The 18,764-nt window shown below is 34.8% G+C and overlaps 2 protein-coding genes across 3 annotated transcripts; one reads left to right on the top strand and one right to left on the bottom strand.

The window, feature by feature from the left end:
* Positions 1-3,531: 3,531 nt before the first annotated feature.
* Positions 3,532-5,032, bottom strand: LOC112017084 (COP9 signalosome complex subunit 3-like; the record flags this gene model as incomplete). Its single annotated transcript, XM_065770229.1, is given in 5 exon segments — positions 3,532-3,621; positions 3,732-3,789; positions 4,493-4,650; positions 4,652-4,743; positions 4,846-5,032. Coding segments are annotated over 5 exon segments (555 nt in total), but the record flags the coding sequence as incomplete, so codon positions are not given.
* A 524-nt stretch (positions 5,033-5,556) lies between these two features.
* On the top strand, positions 5,557-17,447 carry LOC112017080 (extra-large guanine nucleotide-binding protein 3). Of its 2 annotated transcripts, none has more exons than XM_024049544.2 (9): positions 5,557-5,748; positions 6,445-7,451; positions 7,584-7,721; positions 11,551-11,655; positions 11,747-11,926; positions 13,420-13,597; positions 14,950-15,197; positions 15,852-16,024; positions 16,515-17,447. In XM_024049544.2, exons 2-9 carry the CDS (start codon positions 6,495-6,497, stop codon positions 17,107-17,109), a joined length of 2,574 nt encoding a protein of 857 aa, XP_023905312.1. In that variant the 5' UTR covers positions 5,557-5,748; positions 6,445-6,494; the 3' UTR covers positions 17,110-17,447. The 2 variants fall into 2 exon arrangements, with proteins under 2 accessions (XP_023905312.1, XP_023905313.1); XM_024049545.2 differs by having other exon boundaries at positions 6,422-7,451.
* The last annotated feature ends 1,317 nt before the right edge of the window (positions 17,448-18,764 follow it).

Genomic DNA, 18,764 nt, shown 5'->3' with positions numbered 1-18,764 from the left:
TTGAGTTTTTAGGGTTTAACAGATTGGAAACCCTTTACCTAGGAAATGTAATTATAATGTAATAATATAATTACATTTGCCATTATAATTATATAATTATAATGTAATTATATAATTATAATGTAATTATATAATTATAATGTAATTATATAATTGTATAATGTAATTATAATTACAATTATAGTTATAATGTAATTATATATAATTACATTTGCTAGGTAAAGAGTTTTCAATCTGTTAAACCCTAAAAACTCAGAAGGTTCCTTGAGAACTGCTAACTCCAAATGCAAGTGCTTCAAAGTTGAATGACTAGAAAAAATTTATGTGGAAAGCAGTAGCGTTTGTCTTTTGGTATTGTTGCATTGAAGTATGGCTTGTTTGACAGTAGTATGTTCATCTCTTCCACTTTCAATGAAATTGCACAATGGATCCAATCATTAAGCGAAGAAGTGGAACGGTGATCAAAAAAGAAACTCACTCTTAACGAATGTATCTTTTCCCCCCAAAAAGAAAGCAAGAATTGATCAACTTAGCACGGTAATTCATGCCTAATCCTAGCAAAGATGTTTAACACTTCATTGTCAAACAGGGGCTTTTCACGACTTTTGTTGTTTCCAAACACAAATGGAAAATAGCTGAATTCAGGCATTTCATTGATGTTATAGAACATGTAGTACCCGAATATTCACCCATCTCCTTGATTGTATGCTGATTTTGACCACATCTTTCATTATTAGCTTTGATAAAATGCAAGAGAGGACAAGTTCTGGCAATTCACTAATTTGGTCCCTATTAAACTGATAAATAAAACGAAATATTTTAGCAAGAAACTTTAACAGTTTATAACCTTGCAAAAGTAATTACCAAGATAATACATAACGAAGTGATTAGTGCCAAGTGATCAATATTTTATGAACAAGTTCAGCTAACCTCTAGACAAAACGAAGTGATAGACTAACCTTTGCTAGGTACCGAGGATCACATGAGATCTATTCCTCAATAGTAGTTGGCTTCCTTGGTAGTGACATTATCCTAGAACATAAACCTGTATAAGAGGGTTTTTAGAATAATATATACCAACAGTAGAAGGCTGAAATTTTTACAGCAAAGGAAAGAGAAAAACAATGACCAATATTATGTCCATGAACAATGCTTTAATATTCAAATTTTGATATCACTAAAAAAAGTTATTGCAAGAAATGGAAAAGTAGCAAACAGTGGTAAAATATGGGCTCTGCTCCGTCTCTTTCATGTGGTTACAACTTAAAAGTCTTAATTTTAGCATCGGGTGAATTTATGTTTAATACATCTAAGTGGGGGAGAGGGGGATTCAATCCTGAAACACATCTTGAAAATTATAACTGTACTTTTGGTAAATAGTTATAATTGTATTTTATTTCAATAATATTCACTTAATATAAAATGTATTTATTTCAAACATGAAATTCATCCAATGCCATCTCATTGGAAACTAAGACTTGGACAAGACAAGAAGGACAAAGAGCTCAAACTCGTGGACTTGTGCATCCAATGCCATCTCATGTACCCTTCTTCTCTCTAATAAACTTAAATAAATTTCAATCATCTTACAGGTCTTATATTGTTCAGGTCCCTCCACGAATCTGGCCATTCCATCCTCCCAGTTGATTGTTGCAAATATCTCACCATCTTGGATCTAAAATTTCTAAATATTAGCGGCACAATATAAACGACTTGAGTGCAATAATATAATACGAAACTATTTCTTTGAAACTACCATTCACAGGACATGCATTTCTGGGACCTTAGGATTATTCAATTGTACTTCATTGGCAATATCTTCAAGGGACAAGATCAGGCTTGTCTTAGCCAATCTTTGGATATTTTGCTTATACATGGATGACACAATCTGCTCCACCAGTCCAAGATTTTGGTCCTGAAAAGAAAAAAAAAAAAAAAAAAAATTAAAGCCACCTTTAGATACCCTAAGTATTCAGGTAAGAGCTTCACCAAATAACATTTTTTTTTTTATTTGAAAATTAGATAGTTACAATGGGGAGAGGGATTTAAACCCTAGATATTTTGGAAACATAAAAAAATATCAACCAATTAAACTACAAGGCTCCTATCATAAAAAGCCAAAGTATAATGTGGTGTCCTACATGACTTAAGCAAAGATCTCAAGCTTTTAAGTTCTACCCAAAACAAATGTATGGTAGAAAGCTCACTCCTTTAAAATTCTCCTTGTTTGTCTGGATGTTCGCCTCTAATTCTGCAATTTCCCCAGTGCTGTAACTATTCGCCAATTCAATGTAGGGTTGCTCAAAGAAGATAATGTACAAATAAACATATTGCACAATGTTCTCAAAGCTCCAAATTTGAATACCATGAACAATGGTTCAAATATGCACATAAGAAAGAACATATGACCACTAATGGATAAGAACATAAATTATGGATATTCTATTTGTGATTTGTTGCACAGAAAAAAGGCCAAGAATGAGAGCAGGTGCACAAATATTGGTATGCCTAGCCGAGAAATTTAGCAGAGTAGATAAATAAAAGTAGTAATTTGGCATTAGATGCCAGAATTGTTGTTATGTTAAGGGCCATAAATGTAACATAGGAGTCACATTCATGTTGCATTCGCGTAATATAGGAATCACAAAGGTGGGTGCATAAGACAAGTTAAAATAAAACTAACTAACTCCAAATATAGCGTCACATGTAGAAACAAATATTACCATAAGTGTGAAGTGTGAACACTGAACAATAGCATTTTTCTGCAAATAGCCCAGTCCACACAAATAGCTATTAATTCATGTTTGTTGGCACACACAAATCTGAATTTGAAAAACCCAAAGACACCTTTTCTTCATATATACATATATATATATATATATACACACACACACGGCCAGATGACTGCCATCTAGCTTCTAGTATGATTATGGAGTTTTAGTCAATCATTATATTCTAGCCATAATGCTGTCCACCTATTCAAACAAGATAACTATTTAGCCCAAAATATCAAAAGATTTTAGTACATGATATCTGCTTGGTAAGAAGAGGAATGCATTGGGAAGCAGATACTATAGCATACCCATCATATAAGGTAAGGTACAAGATGAATCCAAGATTTGAAAGGAATATCTATTTATTAATTAATCCTAACCTCTCATTGAGACAAATTATCAAAGTGGTAGTTAACAAGCAAACATTTTTAGATTGGGCATGCAACAATGCATATAAGAAATTTGCCTTTCCATAACATTTATACAGTGACTCAGCTCGCTAACCATGACTTAAAACTTAGTAGCACGCTTATAAATCATTAGTCCAACAAATAATATACATCTAAACACAATATCAACATGAGGACTCCCAGAATCAAGGGCACAACCTAAATTAATTTGAAAAAATACTTGACAGAAGCTCTTTAGATTTCTCCAAGCAGCTGAATAAGTGTACTTAGGAAGACTGGTAGAGAACTGCCACCAAAAATAGAAGAAGTAATTTGATTAGTCTCAAAGAGTGACAACAATTCAGTTGCCCAAAAATTGTACCCGAGCTGTGAAATATTTATTTTTTGTAAGCTTCAACAGCTATGAAATTTTGAGTTGACATTGGAGCAGTAACAACCTGAAAGATAAGCTATAAGCAATTAGGGTAGTCGTGTGCATTAAAAAAAGGGTTAAGGTGTCAATTAACAACCATTAACTTAAGTAGTGAGTTGTATATAGATAACACACATTGAGTAGGAGCTCTAGGGCTTCGCGAAAATGCTGTTGTCCTATGCATATCATCCCCCTGTAATCATAACAAATGTGAAAAACTATAAGCAAATGTCGTACATATTAATGCACTCAAGCCAGAAATAGAATTAACCCTAAACATTGATAAAATCACACATCAATTGAAAACTAATATATCCCACATTATGAAGATGATACCTCCTTAGAGATGGTGAAATTGGTTGCATTTTCTCACAAACAGTAAATAAATTCAATTTTAAAATTAAACAAGTTCAAGACTTCATGATACCATCCTGCTACCATGTAGAAAACGTACTATTTGTGACCAAGAAATGATGATTCTTTATCTTTGAATGAAAATCACTTGCTATTAAGCATTTATCACATTTGAATTTTTTTTTCCTATTTTTCAGTATAGAAGTACTGAAATTCTAGATATTCATTCTTCACTAGGCAGTAATTTCTCAAATCCCTTGATGCATTAATAAATGTCCTTAATGTCACCAAGATCTACGTGCCTTACTTATCTTTAATGTAACATTCGACATATTAAATTGCATAAAGATGCACCGCAAATGCCTAATCCAATCTTATACAACAAACATAAAGGAAGAATGCAACTAAGCATCCATAAAGAAAGTAAAATGACAAATGAGAACAGGAACGCTAGAAAGAAGATGAAAATGGACATGATAGCAAGAAGAGTTCCCTAAAAATATAACCACAAAAACTGAAAAGTATTTGCAGAAACAACTCACCCATTATAACAGTAGAGGAAAAGGTCGTCCAGATGATCAACTTCAGAGATATTTTCCTCCAAAATTGATAGGCCAGTTTTGGAACAATTTGCCAATAAACAAAGATGAAGAAAATGTGGATGCAAAGTAGTCAAATGTTATGAGGAATTCTGAAGTTTCAGCAACAGCTGCCAGAAACAGATCCACATGCAAGTGCATTGGTGTTCCAAGTATAATGACCAGCTCCTTGAACCTCTTACAAACAGATATGACTGAAACCCCGACAATTAGTAACATCAATATGTGTACTGTGAGTGATTTAATGATATTAGTGCCCATCAAATACAATTCACTTGTAGAGTAAAGATACAAACATTTTTCAGGGTCCAAACGAATTTGCTCTGGAGCACAAAAACTAATAAATCTGTCAATGTAGGGGACCGATTTAGTTGCTTGCTCTTCTGAAACTGGAGCAAATATGCAAGCCTCTCTGTCACCACAAATATGCACTCCATAAGAAAAGGCAGGATCAGCACAGATACATACAAATTCACATTGTAATCAAGTGCAACATCACACAAATACTCCAAAAATTCCAGTCTCAATTAACGTGATATTCAATTAAGTTAAATAACAACGTTCTCTAAAATTTCTCAAATAATGTAAAAAAAAAAATTTTCCCCTAATTTCATTATACCGAAAGTCGGTTTGAAATTTGTTTATTTTGCTGAAATTGAATTTTTTTTTTTAAAGTACTGTAAATAAAAATAAAAATTAGCTAAAATAGTACAATAAAATTCATAAATAATACCAAAAAGTGATGCGGTGCTCATAAATAATACAAAAAATAAGCTAAATAATAAAATACATTAACAAAAATAATTTTTACTGTGAAAAAGAAATTGATGACTGTAATAAAAAAAATAAAATAAAATAAAAAACATTAGCATTAATTGAAAGAAAGAAATGTGGGGCCCACTTCTCTCGTACGTAATAATGTCTTTCTCACAAAGGTCTAAAGTGTAAACAGTGACACACTTTGGTATGAATGATGGTTTGGTTGGGTGAAATGTGGGCTTTACAGAAGCTTTTGTCTTTTGGTTCTTCCAACTTCTCTTCAAAAGTTCAAAGTTCAAAACGCACCCACCAAAGCTCAGACTTGAGTGAGAGAGAGAGAGAGAGAGAGAGAGAGAGAGCTCAAAAAGCTATAGACTTTGAGTGCTCCTTCTTTTCTTAAAACCTCAGATTCGCTTTCGTTTTGTCCCTTTCCCCCTCAGGTACCTACTTATCTCTTTATCTTATCTTATATCATTTGTTAACTTTCTCTCTCTCAAAAAAAAAAAAAAAAGTCGAACATTTTACACTCTTACTAAAAGTAATTTGATCATTTCTTTTTATTCTTTGGATGATCTTCCTTTGAATTTAGAATCCTTCTTTGTTCTAAGTTTCTTGGTCGTTGCTTTTCTTTGTTTTTTTTTCCTTGTGTGTGTGTCTGTTTTTATGTTTTTTGTTTGTTTATAATTTGTTGGACTATGATCTTTTCAACTCTTGGACTAGTAATCCAAATGGGCTACGTGCCTAAGCCTAAAGTTTGAAGCTTTTATAAAAATTGGGTGATATATAGCAAGTTGGGTTTTCCCGATTTCGACTGCCAAAAATATTTAAATGGGCTTTGTTTATTATTGTTGGAAAGTCAGGATTGGACTCTAAAAAGAGTTGAATTTGTCTTTCATTTCATTTGAATTTGGCTGAAATTTCAAATCAGTTTTATGATTTTATATTCTTTTTTCAAGTTTGGTGGTTTCCAAAGTACGACCGTTTTTTATTGCGGCTGCCTGCTTGATGAAGATGATGAATATTTAATTCAACCTGGTTAATTCTGTGTGCATCTTGCTGTGATTGAAACATTTCTAGTTTTACTAAGCTAATAGGATTGTTAATTTGCATCAGACATGGTTGTGTGTTTCTGTTAGATATAGTATAGATAGAAGTTTTGAAGATCTAGCTAGCTAGTGGAAGTGAAATGGAGCAAAAGGGGCAAGAGAACTGGAGAGAAATGGTGAAAAAGATGCTCCCACCTGGAGCTTCTCTCCCTGAAGATGCCACTAATCTTGATTACTCTATTGCTATGGAGTACGAGGGCCCACCTGTTTCCTATGAAGTCCCCAGGGTGGAACCCCTTGATGTAAATTCGCGTGCAATCCCAACTGCAGAACCGTTATCTTCTGAATCACAAACCCATATCAATATGGGTCCTCCGGTAGCAATCCCTCTGCCGGTGTCTTGTTTTGCTGGTGTCACCACGAGTTCACCAACTCAAAGTGCGAGGGTGTCAGGCAGTTCTGAGTCTGTAGTGTCTGTCTTGCAAAACCCTGATTTTTCTTCAGCCTCTCCTTCAGCTTCTCCCAGTTCGGTTAATAACCCTCCCAGAAAGGTGGTTATTAATGAAGTAAGGAGAGCACCTGTAGTCACTTTTAATACTGTTGATAGATCTGAGAGGAAAGAGGCTGACGTGGAGAAGCCAGATTTCATGGATTATGTTGGGGTTTCAAAGGAAAAGAAGAAAAACAGAAGCAGAGTTTGTTATAGATGCAGAAAAGGAAAGTGGGAAACAAAGGAGTCCTGCCTAGTATGTGATGCTAAGTATTGCAGCAATTGTGTGCTTAGGGCAATGGGTTCAATGCCTGAAGGGCGCAAGTGTGTAACTTGCATTCATCAGCCTATTGATGAATCAAAGCGTTTGAAACTGGGTAAACATTCAAGGCTATTATCTCGATTACTCAGTCCTTTGGAAGTCAAGCAGATTATGAAGGCAGAGAAAGAATGTTCTGCTAATCAGCTTCGACCAGAACAGCTAATTGTCAATGGATTCCCTCTAAAGCCAGAAGAGATGGCAGAATTACTTGGATGTCCTTTGCCTCCTCGAAAGTTGAAGCCTGGTAGATATTGGTACGACAAGGAATCTGGTCTATGGGGAAAGGTGAGGCATGTTCAACATGATATTTTTCCTGAGTTTCTTTCAGTTTGGTGTTCTGTAATTGCATGTTTTAGAAAATCTTGTTTTTTCCTAATGGGTTTGAATTGCTTTAATCTCTAGTTGTTGATATGACAGGAGGGAGAAAAACCAGATAGAATCATAAGTTCAAACTTAAATTTCACTGGAAAACTAACCCCTGATGCAAGCAATGGGAATACTGAAGTTTACATCAATGGCCGAGAAATTACAAAGCTTGAATTGAGGGTACTACGGGTAAGCCCTCCGGCTTATTAACTGGATATGTGTATTATTTCTTTTGTTAGAAGCTGTAACTCATACAATATAAGGCATACCGTGTAGAACTTATCAGTAAACTAGATATAGACATGGCAACTAAGGTTGCTGTTTTATAATTGTTTTGATGACATATCCTTTTTTGTGATTTCACTTATCAGATTTCTTGGATTTGTTGAATGTGTACACATGCATCTTCTTTTGTTAATTAAGTTATCAAATAGACCCTTTAATCAATACCTAAGGTGTCAGTCATGCAAGTTTAGTTTCTTAACTGAGCCAAATAGTTGGGATTCGACTTTCTATAGCTGAGTCTCATATTTAAATCTAGTTTGATCATTGATTCAATTGGCTTGTGCACTTGTATCATATTGTTGTAGTGGGGTATATTGTTTGTTACCATTCACGTGTTGCAAAAAAAGTAATATTTATTTTGTTACTTTTGAGAACCATTGTATGTTAGAAAACAGTTAAGTATTACATTGTCATAACACTCATAATGATCAACTTTACAAAGATCCCATTGTACTCTGGACACTCACAACATTGGTCTTGATAATCTCTAGTTTCAGTGAATATTCTGCCAATACATCATTAGGACATGTTTTCCTGTAATTTCATCAATTTATTTATTTATTTTTTGGTTCAATGAACATGTTTCGTATTACAACATTGTATGGGTACTGTGGTACTGTTCGGTGATCATGATTTAATTGTCACTTGAGCATGAGGAAGGGGGGTATGCTTTGGGTTGATAGTTGATTCTTGATAATCAATACGATATTGATTACATTAAAAAGGTGAAAGATGATTCCTAGGCTGACTTATTATATTGGGACAAGGCCCTTTAAATATTACATTTACAGATTCCTTGTCATATCAAAGCTTTATGATTAATCTCTGATTCACCATAGGTGAGGAGTCTAAGGGTTGAACAAGGCCACTTCCTGTTGTGTAGCTGATGTGTCCTTTATAACGGATGGAAAGTAATGATATATATTTGCCAAATCTAGCCTCAAAAAGAATATTAATTCACTAGTCCCTCACAAGAGAAGCTCAAATGTTCTTAAAATTAGTCCTATTCATGCTGAAAATGAAATATACCTAAGTGGAAATGATGATTCATCTAAGTTGACGTGAGAGCCCAACTTCATTGCATTGTGTTGGTGGCACCATGTTCTTTTTTTTGAAAGAGGTTCCTGCTTGCTTGTTTCATGGTCTGGTCCTCTTACCATTGAGCTTGTTGCTTCTAGATTCATAAAGACAAAATGTAGGACTGGTGTCAAACAATTCATCACAAAAGAGGACTCACTTAGCTGGATCATTAACTAATCCTAACTTAATGCTACTATAATATAAAATAATGATATAATAAAAAAAAAACTCTCTTTTCATATAGGATCAATTGATGATAAATCTTACACAAGCCGTCAACCTACTGCAACTCTCTGACCTTTTTTAGGCTTGGGACTGGTTGTTAACAAAATATGACACTTAGTGTAGACATAGGCAGAGTTGTCTTTTCATATTGGATAGTTTTGTTAAAGCATTCAAACCTAAATGCAAACACAAACGAACATATCAAGTCTCTAACTCAACCAATGAGGGGTTTCTTAACACCTTCTCTTATTTCTAGGTGCAACTGAAATAGAAACAAAGAAGAAACGGTTCAATGCCCTGACCGAAACTGAAAGAAAGACAAGGGTGTGGGTACGTGGAAGCACTCTAATACCATGTTAAAATATCCAACCCAAAAACGTAAAGTTAATAAGTGGAGAATCAGAATTAGTTCATAAACCTGTGTGTCATCCCAAACCCAACTAATGCGAGATTTTCTCACAACTTCCTTAATTTTCCAAATTGAATACTAATTACAAAGCTGTACTTTCCATATCCTATGTATGCTAGCAATTAATGACTCTTCTGTCCCATTTTATTAGACTTCTATTCCATTTTGGGATATCCTAAAATAGTTATTTATTTATTTATTTAATTCAATGAACAAGATATTGTTAATGTTCCTAACTTTCACTTTACTTTATTAAAAAGCCAATCTCACCTTCACCAAAATTTAAACTAATGAGGGTAATTTTGGAAACTTGTATGCTTTTATTTAAAAGATAATGCTTTAAATGGTCCTCCCTTCAAAACTTGGTTTTGTCTAAATAGGACTAACATGGTGGAAGTAATTTTCATTTTGTATTTGTCCCTATCTATTTTATCCTTTTCCTTTCATATATATTTTTTTGTTGTTGTTGTTGTTGTTGTTGTTGTTGTTGTTGTTGATAGGTAATAAGACTTGTATTGAATGAAATGAACATCGTGTTCACGATGATGAACACTCTAAATATTAAACAAATACATATAAAAGTCAAAACATTATATGTGAGACAACTGAGTCTCTTAAACTTTTAGCAGATATGAGATGGAACTTGTTAATCGCTAGCTGAATATGACCTAGGATATTCTTTAAATATAAAAATGACACAGGACAAGCTAGAATGATGAAATAATAAATTGAAGACCAAAAATAAAGGATAGAGAACCTAGAAGTCAGCACCATAGTATGAGAAAACCTCTAGGAGTTGGCACTTAAGGTTGGCTAGAGTCTGCACCGGGACATTGGTTCAAGTTTGCAATAAAAATTTTATTCATCAAAATAATTTCCCCTTATAGGAATATAATACTGTGCTTATATAGACTACTAAATTACATAGAAAAACTTAATTATTGAATTACAGAAACACCCTTCTTATTAATTAAAATACTAATAAGCCTAATTAAATACTAAGATCTAAAATAAAATACAAATGAAAAAAATAATTGACTCCAAAATTAAACAACACTCAATTAAAATAAAGGTTAAATTAAAAATTGCACACTCTAAATTTGCCCAAAATAAAATTCAGCCTTGTAAATTCTGTTGATTATTTTCTTGGTAAGAAGAGGCTTTTGACGCGCTTAGTTGGTTAGAGGCATGCTACTTGCGGAAGGAAACCTGCTGAACCTAGAACACATATCATGTGTTCTTGCTTTCTTGGGTAATCCTACTTACATTGTGTGACAAATACTGGATCTGTACTTTCTTTAAGGTTCCCTGAATAATTTATGACCCATCTGCAATGGCTGGAACATGGACTTGTGGGTGAACTGGTGTGTTTTTAGATGAACACAATGGAACTGCTCAAATATATGTACTTTTTGCACTTTCTTCTAATAGCATATGCACATACAAATGGGATGGGTCCCAACTCCTTTATTGGAGCTTGTTGAGTTGTTTTAAACATATGCAAGTAATAATGCACACCATTCCAATAGTTTTTAAAGAGCCAACTTATAATTGTTATTTGAACAAAAGCCAACTATTTCTTTTTGGTAATTGATTTGCTTCTAGAATATATTCTTCAAAAGCTTTCACAACTATTTGACAGTAAAGACAATAAAATTCCCCCATTAATAATAAAGTAAGTAAAGTTGTAGTCCTTATAGCTGAAATTAAACGCACATACATTATGTGTAGGGAGCTACAATCCTACATGATAAGGCTACTGTTTCCACTACATTGGACATGTCACCAAAATGCGTTTTGTATATTGCCGACATGTAGGCTACAATTCACATTATATTCAGTCATTATGTCAGATAGACACCATGTGTCCATGTCATGCATGAAATTTTTTATGTTTTGCTTGATAAATGCTAATCCTGTTGAAATGTATGTTACTCGCTTAGTTGTCAGTTCACTCCAGGAAAAAGAATTTTCTAGTCAATGTGATATCTTTATGGACCTAGTCTACTGTACTTTCAGGTGGCAAATGTGCAGTGTCCACGCGACACTCATTTTTGGGTCTATGATGATGGTCGCTATGAAGAGGAAGGTCAGAACAATATCAGGGGAAACATTTGGGAGAAGGTATGTATTGAAAAACTCTTGATTTGAACCTTCTCTGTATTGGATCCTGTGAAACTTTATGAAACAGCTCGGTTTGCTTTTTGCTAGACAGGCATCAACGCGGTTTGTATGTAGCCTTTTCTCTTTACCTGTGCTCCATGGTCAACCCCAAGGAACAAGAGATGAGCCTAGCAATTATACAACAGTTCCAAATTATCTGGAGCAGAAAAATGTTCAGAAGCTCCTCCTTCTTGGACTTCAAGGCACTGGAACCAGTACCATCTTTAAGCAGGTACAGAACTCATATCTATTGCAAAGGTTGCTATTTCTGTGGTTGTTGTAAAACTTGGTGATTCTGGAATAAAAAAAAATTACTGTGTATTTTGTTGGATGGGAGCATGTGTAATTTACCAACAAAAGAACAAATCATTATTCAACCCCTGAATTAAAGGGACAACATCTATGTCTTGAGAAAGAAATCTTTTCTTTAGATGAAAGGACCCTAGCAAAACACGTAAAATACTGCTCCTAAAACTCTCCTTTAAGGGTGTGAACAAGCTGACCCAAGGATATGGACTTTTGGGTTCAGCTTGGATGACCAAATGTAGTGTTCAGGCTGTACTGAAGCTTGCTCAAATTATATCCTGTTACATTAGAGGCTGAACTGGTGCTCTAGGTCAGACTTGGTACAGTATCAAAGTGCCTTTCGCCTAAGCAATGTGCTGCTGGTTTGAGTCTAAGAATTAGCCTCTACAAAAATTAGGGGGTAAGGCTACCTAGTAATCACCTCCATTGTTCTTAAAAGAAGCTTGAAGCCCCAAGCTCTCAATGCTTATCTTGATTAACTAAATGAGCTCACAAACAAGTACACTTCAATAATGTAATATATGACAAGTGCAGCATCAGCCTTAAGTCTTTTACTCCCCTTCCTATCATAAAAGTATCTTACTCCCCTAAACATAAAGGTCACAGTACACTTTAGTCAAATTGCTGAAGCTTCAGTGAGCAAAAAATTGTTTCAAGTTTGACTTGTGCTTCAACCACAAATTTTGGAGTTCTATTTTGCTAGAATTTTACAGTTAACTATACATATAATGCATGTTGTACTGCATGTACATAAATTAATGAAAAGTTTCCTAGAATTTAGGCAAGCTCGTGAATTTTCTAAGAGGGTGCCGTCATTTTATCATTCATTTTCTGTAAATAGGCCCTAAACACAATATGCACTGAGTAACATCTAGTTATTTGAGTATAATATATGGTCAGGGATGTAAATGCTTTCAAGGTTCTTGCAATTTTAAGATAGAATTTGGGTTTCACACACACGCATACTCATTTGCATGCATGCACACATTGATTCGTGTTGGACACCCTACATTGCATTTCCAACCTTTATCAACTTAACAAACTAGAATAACAAGCATTTTTTTCTTGGGTAAAACTTAGTTACAGTTCCTTAGTTGTAGTATATTAGGTATCCCCAATAAATTTAAACATATAGTTGCATCAAATTTAATTGTCCTTGGAAAAAATGAAATTTTTTGTGCTTCATTGGTCAATGCAACGATGTGTTGGAATTTAATTGGGGAATCTAATGTACAACACTTAAGGAATTGTATGTAAGTTTTGCCCTTATTTCTTGACATATTTTTCTGGTTTTGCGGAATGCCTTATCTACTGTGGTTCCATGAAGGCCTACTGATGCTGTCTCATTTCCATGGCTCTGCATTTTTCCCCTTCATAAAGGCTTATTCTTCTCCCTGTACTTTATCAATGATTGAGCAGGCCAAATTTTTGTACGGGAACAGATTTACCACAGAAGAAATGCAGGATATAAAGCTGATGATCCAGAGTAACATGTACAGATATCTCAGCATTTTGCTTGATGGGCGGGAGCGCTTTGAGGAGGAGGCCATGTCCAGAATAAGAGCACTAGGTTCTGATTATCAAACCACTGAAGCAGGTATTGTGTGCAAAAATAATTAGTTTTATATCTTATATTAAGTAGTTGAGGTTCAGTTTATGTCATCACTTGGCAGTTCTTGTACTTGCATAGTGGTATAGTCTCCACTGCTCAGTACCATTCTTTGTGAATGTCTTCAGTTGAAGTCCAGAAATTTCAAATCATTAATATTAGTAACAGGGGAACTGGAATATGCATATATTCTATTAGTTGAAATCTTTTATTGCCAACTAGCATCTTTTATGCAAACTTTGCTATGAGGTTATATTGCCTGCTCTGGCTACCTATCCATCTATGCTTGTTGGACATGTTGCATGTCTCTGAGGTTAAAAATTCATTGCAATAGTGAGTTGCTCTAGAACTCTTTTGTTGAGTCTTGGTAGGTTCAGGAAAACTAAATTGTCTTTGTGTATTATTAATGCGTTGTCAGTTGGGAGCAGTTCCTGTGATGGGGATTCACATAAGCCACAATTCTTTTTGGTAAATTTTGGATATAAAAAGGCAGTAAACAGGCATATTTTTTCTTAGACTAAGTTCAGTTAGAGTTAGATGTTCAATGACAAGCCTATGCTGTGATAGCACAGCTGTCAAGGCATCAACGGGGGTGTAAATTTTTCAATTTCAACTCTTACCACTAGACTCACTTCTAAAATTAAAGGAAGTGTGGTACGAACAACAGATCCAAGCCCTGATCACATGGCTAGCTGATGGAGGCACGTTGCTAATTGGGCGCAATTAATATTTATAAAATCTTATTTAATTTCTAGGATTTAATTATTATTTCCGTTAATGTAGTTGGTTAAATTTATTTCCTTTCCTTGGTCTAGAATTTGTTTCATTTTACATTCCTTGATGTAACTTGGGGACCCTATTTAAAGGCCCTAAAAGTTAGTAATGTTGTGCTTGGCTTTTGGAATTGTCTCTTATGGCTTGGTGCGATTCCAGCAACCCTAGGTGTTGATTCCTAAGTTTTATTTTCTTTTTCCTGCTTGGTTCTGATTCCTAACTCAATCTCTCCCCTTTCTCTTTTTAAATGTGCATGTGCCCCGCTCTATTGATTTCCCTGTAATTTTCTTTAAGAACTTAGTGCTGCATCAAAGTGCTCTATGAGAAGTTTACATTATATATTAACTAATTAATTTCGCCATTTCATCTTGTAGAGAGAGGATGTGTGTATGTGATATGGAGTGTAAGACTTCTGTAATAAGCCCCTTGAACTTGTTAAGGGCAACTGTATTCATTCTAAATGTCGATATAGCAGTAACGTAGGTCAAACTGTTTGCAAAGTGAATAAAGGTATTATTAAGTGCATTACAGGGCTTCAAATATGTAAATTTTCAATCTTGTTTCAGATGGAGAGGTTGACCCTAACGAAACTAGTCAATGTGTCTATTCCATCAACCCAAGGTTGAAGCATTTCTCTGACTGGCTCCTGGATATTATAGCCACGGGAGATTTGGATGCATTCTTCCCTGCAGCAACTCGGGAATATGCTCCATTAGTTGAAGAGGTGTGGAAGGATCCTGCTATACAGGAAACGTATAAAAGAAAAGATGAGCTTCACTTCCTTCCAGACGTTGCAGAGTACTTCTTGAGCAGGGTATATTATCAACACCCTCACTGATATCTCATCTTAATTGGCTTGATACAAAATATATGATTTAAATGTCTTGTGTCAATAGAAGTCCTTGGTTTTTTTCCTTGGGAAATTTTAGCATTACAGTTGTCCTGATGACTAATGCAAGAAACACATTGCATGACTTTCTCTGGGATTAATCCAATCCACTCAATATAGGACATGAATGTTTTGTTGTAGGTTAGTAGGTTATGTAATTTCCAGTATACTCATCTAAAGTCTAAAGGAAGTTATATTGTTACCTACAATTCTACTATTCTTCTCATAAATATTAACTTAATATAATGCACATGTGTAGAGTGAGGCTATATTTTGTACAATGACATCTATGCCTGATCCTCTATTAATGTGGGTCACTCTGGGGCCTTTTGCAGTGGTTGCTAGATTGATTTGAAAAAGATTGATTTTTTTTTACTCAACCACCTTCCTGATTAAGATAAAGTGGATAAGCATTATTGCCTATGAGCTCTAGCTCAATTGGCACCCCCTCCCCTTGCAAGTGTTTGGTGGAGGGGCTGAGATCTGTGTGTAACTTACCTATAAAAACAAAATTAAAAAAGAAAAGTGGATAAGCATTACTCATCTGGAATGGCTAAATTAATCTTTTTTTTCTTTCAGGCTGTTGAGGTATCTAGCAATGAATATGAACCTTCGGAGAGAGACATACTATATGCAGAAGGAGTTACTCAAGGAAACGGTTTGGCTTTCATAGAATTCTCGCTTGATGATCGTAGTCCAATGTCTGAAACCTATACAGACAATCTGGAGGCTCCACCTCCTCCTTTGACCAAGTAATTTTATATTACTACTCACTATTCTATGTGATTCTGAGGAATGACAATTAGTGATATTCATTTGTATTGTAGAAAGCAATCTCATGCATAGATCTCTGACTACATGCAACTGTGGTACACCTACTAAGGCCCTTTTAATTTGTTAATACGATTAAAATTGCAATTATCATTCTAAAATGCTAGAATACCATCCCAATTGGCCACCTTTTACCACCTAGCCTAGGACCTACATGATATATATATATATATTTATATATTCAAGAGAGGAATAGATATGATACTTTTCATAGTGTGAGTTTAACCAACTATTCTTTCCACCATTGGCATCTAAGAATTCTGTACTTTCATTGTTTTTACAGATACCAATATATATATATATATATATTCAAGATAGGAATAAATATGATACTTTTCATAGTGTGAGTTTAACCAACTATTCTTTCCACCATTGGCTTCTAAGAATTCTGTACTTTCATTGTTTTTACAGATACCAACTTATTAGGGTCAATGCCAAGGGGATGAACGAGGGATGTAAATGGGTGGAAATGTTCGAAGATGTTCGTGTGGTAGTCTTCTGTGTTGCCCTTAGTGATTTTGATCAGATTGGACTTGTCTCAGAATGTAGTGGCAGTGGAGCCTTAATTCAGAACAAAATGATGCAAAGCAAGGAGCTGTTTGAGTGTATGGTCAGGCACCCGTGCTTTAAGGATACCCCATTTGTATTAGTATTAAACAAGTATGATCTCTTTGAGGACAAGGTCAATCGGTTGTCTTTAAGTGCTTGTGAGTGGTTCAATGATTTTAGTCCGGTGCGTACCCACCACAACAACCAGTCATTGGCCCATCAGGCATATTTCTATGTTGCAATGAAGTTCAAAGACCTTTATGCTTCCATGACCGGTCGAAAGCTTTTTGTGTGGCAAGCCAGGGCAAGGGACCGAGTGACCATTGATGAGGCATTCAAGTATATAAGAGAGGTTCTCAAGTGGGAGGAAGAGAAGGATGAGAACTACTATGGTGGAGCAGAGGATTCATTTTATAGTACAGATGTGAGCTCCTCGCCTTTTGTCAGGCAAGAGTGATTTGCTTGAGATATCTTAGTATTTGCTTTATAGATAACTTGGAGAAGGGAAAAATGTAATATGTTCACTGTTATCTGCTCATCCAAGTAAAGGTTATCTGTGTTTTTCTTTTTTTTAATCATCAATTTTAATGATATTGGTGTGGAGCTGCTCCAAGTTGAAATTGCGGTAGTTGGTTTTTCTCATTGTCTGTGGTAGGTGTTGATTGATGTTATTTGTATGTTGGTGATTTTTGATGGTTAGGAGTGGGGGCATTTGAACCTTGATATATTCGATGGAAATATGAAAGAGGTGTTAATTGAGCTACAAGGCTCTTGGCGCTATTTATTGATGATGAATGATGCTTTAGAAGTGACATATGCTAGATTACAATAATGTCAATTGAATGCAAAGTTAAATTTCAATGTGTTGGCCATGATAATGAGGTGGCATATGATATTCACTCATTACTCTTAATACTAATAGCATTTGCGTACTCGACGTTTGGCTTTGAAATGAGAGGTTCATTTTCAGCTGAACGTCAGTATGAGTGTGATAACATGGTCTAAACTCTAAAGTATGTCATGAAAAATAACAGGGAAAAACTTAGATGCAGAAAAAAAAATTAGTACTGGTTCCCTTTTTAAATTTCAGCCATGTGTATAAAAGAAACAACTTAATAAATGGCATTAAAGCACTTGATTCTTTGCTCTCTTTTTTTTTTTTTCTTTTTAGGTTTTTCTTTTTCATGGTTTGCAAGAGAGAACCAGATTATTTCAATTTTAGAGTTCAGATCTGCCCCAGTTCCGACTAAATTGGTTGAATAACGGTGGGAGAGACCTAAAAATAGAAACGAAATAAACAGACTTAGGGGAGTTTTCGTGAAGATTGTTGTAGCTTTTCCTCTCTCTAGCGTTGGGGTCTCCTCCTCTTCTACCACTAAAAACTACTATTCAGGTTTCTTTTATAATATTTCTTTGGCTTCTTCAAATACTCTCCTCTCTTCACTCTACAACTAAACCAGCAACATCAATCCGCACACTCTCTCTAAAATTCATATATGCATTGGTAATTTTGAGGTCATGTGATCTTTTTTTCTTTTTGGGTGATGGGAAACTTGGAATAACTGACATTCCAACATGAAATTGAAATACAACATAGCGCTGGGACAAACTAAAGAACAGCAACATAAAAAATTATAACAAATCATCCCTTAGAATCTGCTGGAGTGGAGGGGGAGTGACACCCTTCCAAATCTGAGTCTGTCCCGAGAGCTTGGCTTCTCCTGCTAAAAGCATGTGGTGCTCTATTGCCTTCCCTTTTCAAGTGTTTGAAGGAGCAGCTGGTGAATGAGCATGATAGAGACTTTTAATTTATGGGGTTTGAAATTCATGCTATCTTTGTCTTTCAATTTATGGGGTTTGAAATTTTGTTTGGTTCTCAAGAAAATGAAGGGAAAACAAGGAAAATTGAAGCCAGTTGGAGAAATAAGGCATGGCTTTCACCATTGAGGGAAAAAGATAAGACAGAAAAAGAAATTAAAAAAAAAAAACTGTTAATAATTTTATCATTCATTTGCTGAGATGTTTATTTTAAACATTTGACAGTAATTAAAATTGAAACCAAGAAACGGTACCTAAGGTATTGTATTTAAGTTATGCTCAAACTAAAATTGC

This window comes from Quercus suber, unplaced genomic scaffold (genome assembly GCF_002906115.3).
Source record: "Quercus suber isolate HL8 unplaced genomic scaffold, Cork oak 2.0 scaffold_3A:, whole genome shotgun sequence".
Lineage (NCBI taxonomy): Eukaryota > Viridiplantae > Streptophyta > Magnoliopsida > Fagales > Fagaceae > Quercus > Quercus suber.
The sequence above is the reverse complement of the archived record's forward strand: the minus strand, read 5'-3'. Positions and strand labels throughout refer to the sequence as shown.

Bases quoted from the DNA above. Each gene is read 5' to 3' on its own strand.
- LOC112017080 (XM_024049544.2), top strand. From the start codon at position 6,495: ATGGAGCAAAAGGGGCAAGAGAACTGGAGAGAAATGGTGAAAAAGATG. The intron at 7,452-7,583 runs GTGAGGCATGTT...TTGATATGACAG, and splicing joins AATCTGGTCTATGGGGAAAG to GAGGGAGAAAAACCAGATAG. The intron at 16,025-16,514 runs GTAATTTTATAT...TTGTTTTTACAG, and splicing joins CCACCTCCTCCTTTGACCAA to ATACCAACTTATTAGGGTCA.